Source organism: Struthio camelus, chromosome 7 (assembly GCF_040807025.1).
Source record: "Struthio camelus isolate bStrCam1 chromosome 7, bStrCam1.hap1, whole genome shotgun sequence".
Classification (NCBI taxonomy): Eukaryota; Metazoa; Chordata; class Aves; order Struthioniformes; family Struthionidae; genus Struthio; species Struthio camelus.
The window spans coordinates 43,914,994-43,924,770 of NC_090948.1; the positions used below are offsets into that span (position 1 = coordinate 43,914,994).

A 9,777-nucleotide genomic window follows, 5' to 3' on the forward strand; every position below is an offset into this window, starting at 1 on the left:
CTCTTTGACTGTTTGTGCCTAGCTGTGCTGTCTTGCCAACAGATGTCAGGGTGGTTGAAGTCTCCCATGAGAACCAGGGCCTGTGATCGTGAAGCTACTTCCAGCTGTCGGTAGAAGGCCTCATCGATGACTTCCTCCTGGTCAGGTGGCCTGTAGTAGACCCCCACGACAGTGTCACCCATGTTAGCCTGCCCTTTCATCCTTACCCATAGGCTCTCAACTTGTTCTTCATCCACCCCGAGGCAGAGCTCCGCACATTCTAGTTGCTCCCTCGCATAAAGGGCAACTCCACCACCTCGCCTTCCTGGCCTGTCTTTCCTAAAAAGCACGTAGCCATCCATGACAGCATCCCAGTCATGTGAGCTATCCCACCATGTCTCTGTAACTGCAATGAGATCATGGCCCTGATGAGACGGTAGGATCTATAATAAATAACAAAGCAGTAAGCACATGGAAAACAAGGTCTGTTTTGACACCTATAGGTCCTTCCCACCTACAGGCTTCCTAGACAAAGCCATGGGATGCAGACATCTCCAGACTCTCTCTGCAGCCTCCTCAGTGCTAATGGAATCTGTGTACCTCAGATCAGTCACTCCCCATAATTCACCTTAGCTACAGCATAAGACAGATAATTTAGTAATTCAGCAGTATATATATATGTGTAGAGAGCAGTATATATAGAGACTAGACAAAGAGCTAGATTAGAAGCAGTATATGGATTTGAAAGAAAATGATCGCTAGTAAAGCAAAGCATTTTTATACTTGTTTGATGCATTTCCTTTTACCTGCCCCCAAAAACTGTTCATGCGGATCCATCAGTATGGGGAGTTGGTCACTCAGTTTTCATGTAATAATGTGGTGGCTTTATGGTCACTTCATTTCTGAGGGTACATCTTCTGGGTCTTTTGCTTATCTCAATGGAAATGCAGTTTCCTGAGCTAAATGTGGGCTTCACTCTTCTGCCTATAGAAGACTCAAATAGGTTTTACTGACCCCAGTATCCTTCCCCCCCTCCCACCTCCCAACCTACCCCACACACCTCAGGGTTTCAGTGGGACCCTTCAGCCATGCACTAACTGTTGTGACCAAGAACAGCATGGGAGTAGACTGGAAGTAATGCCTTATGTTGGCTTCTTTTATGGAAGAGTGCTTGCATGGCTTCCACAGACACATTATTCAAATAAACCTACCACACAGAAGTAAAGAATTTGTCAAAACTTAACACAGGATGCAAAACACACGGAAACAAGAGCAAGAAACACCAGTGAAGTGGACATAATTGCAATGAGCACGGACAGTCACAAGGGCTTTACACAGTTCATGCGCTTTGCTTTGGTTCTGAAGAAACACATGAGTCATTCCGACAGAAGGATATCATCCCCTCCCCTCGAGAGGGCAGTTCCAGATTGCTTGTGTGCCTGAGCTGGGCAAAAGCTGTACTCAGGTTTGAGCGTATTAGAAGCCAGCTTCAAGATCAAACAGAGGTATCCCATAGCCTTTTTGGTCTAACAGGTATGTGAGTTTTAACTTTCTTGGGCTTCGATTTCTTTTTCTTTATTTTATCAAAATAGTTATTTTACCTTTATTGTGGTTTTTGAGAGGGAAACAGAACTACTGATTCTCATTTTCTAAACTTATTGTAGAGTAAGCATTAAACCTTAGAGCACCGCTTGATATGGTTTCAGGGACTATCATCTCAGAGAGCTGCAAAAACATTCACCCAAAATCAATGCCCTTTAAGAGAAGGTTATTCCTCTTGGGAAAGAGCTACCTTTAGCCACCATTATTTTGTAAGAAAAACAAAACTAACTTGAAAAAATACAGGTAGGAGAAAGTACATGTGTTGATTGACACGCAGTGGAAAAGCCCGTTCTGATCACCTCCTTTTGCCTGGGGTCTAGATTATTCAGGTTCAAGCTTTGGTTATAAAAGTCATAATTAAGTGTCATCAGTAAAAAGTCTTTTGTTTTCCTTGTGAACGTGCTGCTGCTGATCACACCACCGCCCTATTATATCTAAAAACGTCCATCTTTGCCCAAACCTTCAAGATTTCCATTGGAAAGATTTGGATTAGTCTAAGGCAGGATCTTGTAAACAGATACAAAAAAAAGGGAAACTTAAAGGCAAAACTTTAAGGCAAAATGACAGATGTGATTAAAAACACTGCTTTCCACCTGCCCGTCTCTGCCATACCTTGAGATCATGCCACCAATCAGAAAGACCAATAATAGTTAATCCTCAACCAAAGCCAGGAAGGTGGAGAATATTATGGGCAAAGCAGCAGTGTGCTTTGCCAAATCTGCAAAATTCCTTGACCTTTCCACTACCTGGAAATAAAGGAGCGCCCCTGAAGAAACATGCCCATCCCAAAATACCAGCTAGTCTACTTCAGTGTAGAATTAATGTGATGGGGGTGGCTGCCTGGAAGGAGATAAAAACTAGCGTGCCCCAGGACAAAGATTCATTGTCCAGGTGAGCAGAAGATGCTGCAGTTTTGCACTGATGAGCTAAGAATCGCTGGGACTGATTAAGAGAAAAAAACCTGCCTGCCTTTTCTTTCCTGCACAAATGCTGTGGCACTTGTGTGGAGGCTTTTTTGGATCACTGCTAGAAAGATGAGATGGAGAAGGTGTCAGGGGAGTGGAACCAAGGTTGTGCAAGGATATCAATGGGGCCATTGCTCTGGAACAGCTGCCAGCTTTAGAGGAGAGGGATTACTACAGATTACTATTGGCCCATGATGCCTTCCAAAAGGGTCTGGTGGGATCCATTGATAACCCCAAGCTATATTTCAGCTAGCCCAGGGAAAACAAGTTTCCTACTGTCTGTTGTATTTGATATTGCTTTGCAGAAAACTAATCAAACTTTCAATGAGGACAGGCATGGAAGCAGCACAGCAGTGCCAGAAATGCCACAGTTTGGGTGATTACACTGATCAGCTCAGGTGTGGACTTTTCTCATTCACTCTGCTCTCTCAAGGGTTCTCCAAAATGCCAAACAACATCAGCACAGAGGAGTATGTGAATCCAGGGCTGCTGAAGGTGCGCAAGCTATGGACTGGGTTGCTGACTATGGCTGCAGTCTCAGTTGTCTCCATGTTCTTCCTGGTGTGGAGTGATGGCAGGCAAGTGAGGGACAGCGTGGAGGAACTGTGTCCCTTCAGTCTTTGGAAGGAAGTGGGACTACTGAGCACAGCTCCAGGAGGTCTCTAGGGGAGAAATTGATATGGAACGGCTGGAGATGGTGTAAGGAAAGGATGTAATGGTGCTAGTTTTGGGTGGGTTTCTCAGGTTGTGAGCAGCCACAGGATGGCTAAGAAGAGAGACTGAAGGGACAGGATCGTTGGAGTAGAGTGGTAGAGGAGAGCTGCAGGGGGACACAGTATTCTGGTTGAGTTTAACTCCTTGTTTTCTGTCACAGACCTGACATCAGGGTCCCAGAACCAGAAGCATGTCAAGTACTGTCGAGCAGCCTAACAGAATCTTTCCTGAAGAGGTGAGGGTCATGGCCACAAGTGTGTTGGGCAGTGGCAGAGGCAACAGGCTAAACTAGACCCACTGTGAGCCTGAATGAAGGTCCAGGGGATGGGAAGGGGATGCAATAGAGAGTAGCTTATTAGCAGTGGGTTTTCATGAAAGGGTTCTAGTTGCTCATGAGTTCTTTCTTCCCTAGGGTGGATGAGGTCTGGAGCCTGAGCCACCTGAAGTTAATGCAGAGCTGCCGCTGGAATTTCAATGCTAGTGCATTGGCCCAATACAGGTAGTGCCCACCAGCCATAGGGAAAAACTACTCAGTTCACCTAGTTTAAATCAAATCAGGATTGAAGCAGTTTATTAATTTATCAATGGCATGGATTAAACTGCAATTGGTAAAGTGTACATTCAGGATCAATAGCAGTAACAAGACAGATAAACCACAACACTAGATGCTTGCAAAATGTTAATATACACCTACAAATTTCTAAACACTCTTCTCTAACTAATCCAAAGAATTGTTAATTGCACGCAGCCACACACACACACAGTTACATGCACACATTCCCCTCACAGGACTGTAAGTGTTCTAGATTTATGGGAACCCATGTTGCTCCCTATAACCCGCTGAACCACAAGCTGATGAAAAAGCACCCTATTTGTTCACATAAGCACACGCCAGGTGTGGGTCCCTACTTGTTGCGCTCCCCAATGACAGGACACTAGCTGGATGCAGAATCTGTACAGCATATAGCAGGAAGGCTGCTCTCTCTGGCATAGGCAGAGGTCGTGATGCCAGAGTGGCAAATTCTGGCAACGTCAGACCTGGTTTTGACTGCTGCTCTTTCTATTCCATGGCTTCTCTTCCCTTGCTAAAAAATGTCATGCTCCTTTTATACTTCTTTTCAGGCTGACTTCTTTGTTTCAAGAGTCTCTTTGAAGCTCTCTGAGTTACTGTTTCATCCAGCCAACGGTCATCTTCTTCTTTAACAGGATCCGTTTTGGGCAAACACCTTCTGGGTTTTGTGTATTGGACTGATACACGCACACACATGCGCATATGCACACACACCATTTATAGTCACACTCTTATCTAAACATGGGTTGTTCTCCATTTGATTTGGTAAGGATGGGCCATGCAGGTACCTCCACACCCACCATCCTGGCACAGCACCTGCTCCTGCTGCCCTGCTGCATCCCTTATGCTGCCTTTTAATCTTGCAGATTTGTGAGCTTATTGGGGAGGGGTTAAAATGTGCGTGAGTGGAGGAAATGAAATTGAGGCTGAAGCAAGCAGGAAGGGCTTTGGAGTAGTGGCCAGGCTGAAGAGTGGAGAACAAACAGAAAGCGGCTGGAAAGGTGTGTGCATTGAGTAAGAAGAAAATGAAGGACGTGTAGAGATGTATGGATTGAGAGGTACATGTTGAGGGTTGTTCTAACTTGACACAGTGCTTTCTTTGTATTCCCTGTGCTTCCCCAAACTTTCCTCACCTTTCCACTGTGATGTCTTGCCCATCTAATCCCTTTTTTTTAACTTTTGTTTCCTTTTGTTACCTTGTCTAGCCCTCTCTCCTCATTCTTATCTATCACTTCATTCTTTATCCCTAATTCTATTAGTCTCTTTCATCCCATCTCCAGACTTCTGCTCACTGTCTTCTACTCTCTTCCCCTTGCAGGGCAGAGCTGGGGCACTGCTGCAATGCCTCAGCATGGCTAGCTTTGACGCAAGTCAACACACCGTTGGGGTCCAATATTGTCTATGATGGGTACCGCTCAAAGAGCTTGAAAGTCAGCAGTGGCTTGCTGGAGATCCTGCCGGAGGTAGGAGTGCTCTGCTACAGGGAATGCAGTCTCTCTCTCTGCTTTTCTTTTGTACACGCTGGAATTTGACCAGGTGCAGGACCTGTGGTGGGTCTTTATTGCAAGTCTCTAAGAGTGAGTCAGTTTTTACATGCTGTTCTTTATAGGAATCTCCCTTTCAGGAGCCTTTCTACAAAACCTGTGCTGTGGTGGGAAATGGAGGAATCCTCCGTAACAGTAGCTGTGGCTCTGAAATTGATGAGCACCAGTTTGTAATCAGGTAATTGCTGCCAGTCTGCCCAGGAAGGGGTGGGGCAGCAGGAGGAAGAGGGGGCTTTTGTGGGAATAGGGTGAAGGCAGAGAAAGCAGAGACATGGGAAAGGTTCTGAAAGGGACTGAGGGTGAGAAACAGGGGGAATGGTGGGGCATACCTGGACTGGGTAGCATCACTTGGGGACAGGTAACCTCTAGGGATGTTATGCAGCATTATTATCTCTCTTCATAGACTTCCTCTGCTCATGATCCCCCATCAGGTTTAACTTGCCTTCCATGGACTTTCCTGAGGACGTGGGCAGAAAGTCAAGCATAGTCACTGTGAATCCCAGTATCCTTCAGAAACGGTAATAGAGGCGGAAACAAAAATGGAGGAGGGGTGTCCTAACTTTCTCCTCTCTGAACTGCTCATACTGTGTTTCTGAAAAGACATTGTCTTTTGCCTGTGCTCTGAGTCCCCAGAAAACACATAGGCCTTTGCCACTGTACAAAGCCTGTTCAAAAAGTTACTGACATCTACTGCCATGAGATCCTCCCCTCTGTGCAGATATGTAGAGGGGAATAATGCAAGTCTTGGAGCTGTTTGGGGCAGAGTTTGTTCAAGATATGATTACTGCTGATTGTTTGATCTCACCACTAGAGATTAATACCATTTCCGCTCCTTCTACAGAATCGATGTTCACATGGCTGACATCAAGACAGGCAGAGAGTTCAGCAATATTCTGCACTGCCAGGATGAGCACTGATGGGAACTGTTTTTCTCACCTTGGTCCTAGCTGCATAAATGCTCTTTAAGTTCAGTGGAGAAAATAGGTACTCCTTGTCCTAAAGCAGACATCTAAAACAAGGCAGATGGATTGTGCTCCAGCGGTGCATGTTTCTACTCACTGATTACAGACGACATTTAGACAATTAGCTCAGATGTAGATGTCTGTGTAGTAGATCCTTAAAGCCAGATGGCATGAATTCTCTCTCAGGCATTCTCCTGGTCCTCTGCTTCACCATTATAGGACATTAGTCCCAATGAACTGAGAGCTGTTGTGCCACTAAGGCTTTAATTTTGAAAACATCTTCCCAGCCTTTTAACAGACTACCAAAACTCCTGGGTATTTTCGGGCACCTTCTCTGGTCTGTGGGAGCTCTATGTGAGGAGCTCAAACTCAGATCAATACTGAGGCGCAGAGAAGGGGAAAACAGAGGTGAAGACTAGAACTGACGATGGGCTGTTCCAGAGCAGACTGGCTTGAGAAGAACAGGAAGGAAGGAGATGCAGCTGGCAAAGGGTGATGGTCCCATGTTTCTTGCTCCACAGGTTTCATGGTCTGAATGGTCGGCGCCTGCCATTTGTGAAGGCAGCAGCTATTTATGGAGAGACTTGGTTTCTCATTCCAGCTTTCTCCTATCCTGGCCAGAATGAAGCTTCTTACCGAGCACTCTATGCCTTGCAGGACTCTGGCTCCCGCTCACCTATCTTCTTCTTCCACCCTCAGTATCTAAGTGCTCTGACAAGGTACTGGCACGAACATGGTTTCCATCCCACTCGCCTCTCCTCAGGTTTCATGCTAGTGAATGCTGCCCTGGAGTTATGCCAACATATTACACTCTATGGCTTCTGGCCCTTTTCTTTGCATCCTGATGGTCATCCCCTTCCCCATCATTACTACGACAACCAGCTTCCCAATCCCAGGATGCACCTCATGCCCCAAGAGTTTGCTTGCTATGTAAATATGCACTTCCAGGGTGTGCTGCAGCTGCATGTGGGGAAGTGCTAAGAAAGGGTCAAGACAAACATAAAGCCAAATGGGGCCCAAAGAGCATTACTACTGACCATTCTGAGGTGTTCTGATGGGAGCGCACAGACCTGGCTGCAAACCCAAAACTCTGAGGATGGAAAATACATCCTCTGTGTTCTGCCTGCCCTGTTCCAGTAGAAGGTCACCGTTCTGTAATCAGCATTGGCATCAGATCATTTTCATTCTTGTTTAACTAAGAGTCACTAATTGCCATCTGTTAGTGCTTGATAATAATTAAATTCCTAGTTAATAACCTCCTGTTTTGCCAGCAGTCTGTTTATTAACTGCATTCCAGAAGTTATGAGTTCTTCATCTCGGTAGGTTTTCTTTCTCTAATACCATTTGTCAGTAAACTGTTAAGCACTTGCCACTTTTTACTTACTTATTGTTAGTCTCTGTTTGATAGTTATTTTTTAATTAACCAGGTTCATGTCACTGGTTCTTTTATTTAGTCATCCTATCAGCATTAGACATGAAGCATCAAGTTCTGCCTGTTTGTCAGAGCTATGTAGTTATTCTTTGTTCATGTCTTTGAAGATTACTGTTAATCAGTCAGTTCTCATGGTTTGGTAGATTACCAGCTGGGCCAGTGACTAGATATGAATCATGGGCTGGAAGGATCAATTGTCCATCAGTACCCATCGGACACATGTGATAGGGAATGAAGTAGCAGCTAATGATTTGGGGTATTTGCTGGCTAATTTTTGGTGGTTCTCAACAGACACTCTATCAGCCTAGCAGGGATTTATCTGCCTTAACTTAGACAGCTGCAAATGCTTCAGGTATCCAGGTGTTTGTCATTGATACCTCTTGCCCTAGACTCTCCTGTCAGACATTTTGGATCTACATCTGGTAGGCAGATACATTCAGATGCTGAAAGACCCGCTGCCATCTCAGACATCTCTCATTAACACTCAGAATGTACCTCCTTCTCTGCCTGGACATCTCACTCCAACCAAGCCCTCTGTGCTAGTCCCCATTTTCCAGTTGGCTAACTCCTGTCATCACCATCTGTAAAATCATTTAATTAAGTTATGCTCAGATTTTTACTCTCCAATCTATACAGCACCTCAATGAGGCCACTGAAATAGTAATGCTGTTTGCCCTCACAAAATAGATGTATTTGTTCCACAGATGTTCGCAGCAATCTTGTGGTACTCTGAGTCAGTCTGCAAGAAAGAGAGGATAAGAGAAGGATCAAGATTTCTGTCAAGACATTTCTGTTAACAACCGTAGCCAGAAGGACTCATGAGATACTGCAGTAGTTTCATGGGCACTTCAGTGTTAGGAAAGAAACAGGACCAGAGCAATACGGCTTGTTAGGACAGGCAGGGATCTGAGCCAGCCAGGGCAGAACTCGATGTAGGCAGCAGTCAGGGGCATGGTAGCAGTGGCATAGGAAGTGGCATGTCTGAGGTAGGGAAGGCTGGAAATAAGGAGTGAAGGCAAGTCAGCATGTTCATCGTGTCACATATTATGGCTTCTTCAAATACATCAATAGCAAAAGGAAGACTAGGGAAAACGTCGGCCCGCTGCTGAATGGGGCGGGTGCCCTGGTAACGAAGGATACAGAGGAGGCAAAGTTACTGAACACTGCCTTTGCTTCAGTCTTCACTGCTGAGGCCAGTCCTCAGGAATTCCAGACCCTGGGGACGAGAGAGGAAGGCTGGAGAAAGGAAGACTCTCCCTTGGTCGAGGAGGATCAGGTTAGAGATCTTTTGTTCAAACTTGACATCCACAAATCCATGGGCCCTGACGGGATGCAGCCACGAGTGCTGAGGGAGCTGGCGGATGTTATCGCTAGGCCACTCTCCATCCTCTTGGAAAGGTCCTGGAGATCAGGAGAGGTGCCTGAGGCCTGGAAGAAAGCCAATGTCACCCCAGTCTTCCAAAAGGGCAAGAAGGAGGAGCCAGGAAACTACAGGCCTGTCAGCCTCCCCTCCATCCCTGGAAAGGTGATGGAACGGCTCCTCCTGGAGGTCCTCACTAAGCATGTGGAGGACAAGAAGGTGATCAGGAGTAGTCAGCATGGATTCACCCAAGGGAAATCATGCTTGACCAATCTGATAGCCTTCTATGACGGAATGACTGGCTGGGTAGATGAGGGCAGAGCAGTGGATGATGTCTCCCTGGACTTGAGCAAGGCTATTGACACTGTCTCCCATCACATCCTCCCAGGTAAGCTCAAGAGGTGTGGGCTAGATGAGTGGACGGTGAGGTGGCTTGAGAACTGGCTGGATGGCCGAGCTCAGAGGGTTGTGGTGAGTGGCGCAGAGTCAAGTTGGAGGCCTGTGGCTAGTGGTGTCCCCCAGGGGTCAGTCCTGGGTCCAGTCTTGTTCAATGGAGTCATCGATCACCTGGATGAAGGCCCAGAGTGCACCCTCAGCAAGTCTGCTGATGATACTAAACTGGGGGGAGTGGCTGACACACCAGAAGAC

The 9,777-nt window shown here is 46.2% G+C and overlaps 1 protein-coding gene across 1 annotated transcript; it reads left to right on the plus strand.

The window, feature by feature from the left end:
• The first annotated feature begins 1,424 nt into the window (after positions 1-1,424).
• On the plus strand, positions 1,425-7,594 carry LOC104149541 (alpha-2,8-sialyltransferase 8E-like). Its single transcript, XM_009683207.2, has 8 exons — positions 1,425-1,512; positions 2,980-3,124; positions 3,421-3,495; positions 3,673-3,759; positions 5,150-5,294; positions 5,441-5,553; positions 5,807-5,893; positions 6,859-7,594. Exons 2-8 carry the CDS (start codon positions 2,991-2,993, stop codon positions 7,316-7,318), a joined length of 1,101 nt encoding a protein of 366 aa, XP_009681502.1. The 5' UTR covers positions 1,425-1,512; positions 2,980-2,990; the 3' UTR covers positions 7,319-7,594.
• Positions 7,595-9,777: the final 2,183 nt, after the last annotated feature.

Coding starts and splice junctions, on each gene's coding strand:
- LOC104149541 (XM_009683207.2), top strand. CDS start 2,991: ATGCCAAACAACATCAGCACAGAGGAGTATGTGAATCCAGGGCTGCTG. Junction 5,295..5,440: donor TGCTGGAGATCCTGCCGGAG/GTAGGAGTGCTC, acceptor TGTTCTTTATAG/GAATCTCCCTTTCAGGAGCC. Junction 5,554..5,806: donor GAGCACCAGTTTGTAATCAG/GTAATTGCTGCC, acceptor ATCCCCCATCAG/GTTTAACTTGCCTTCCATGG.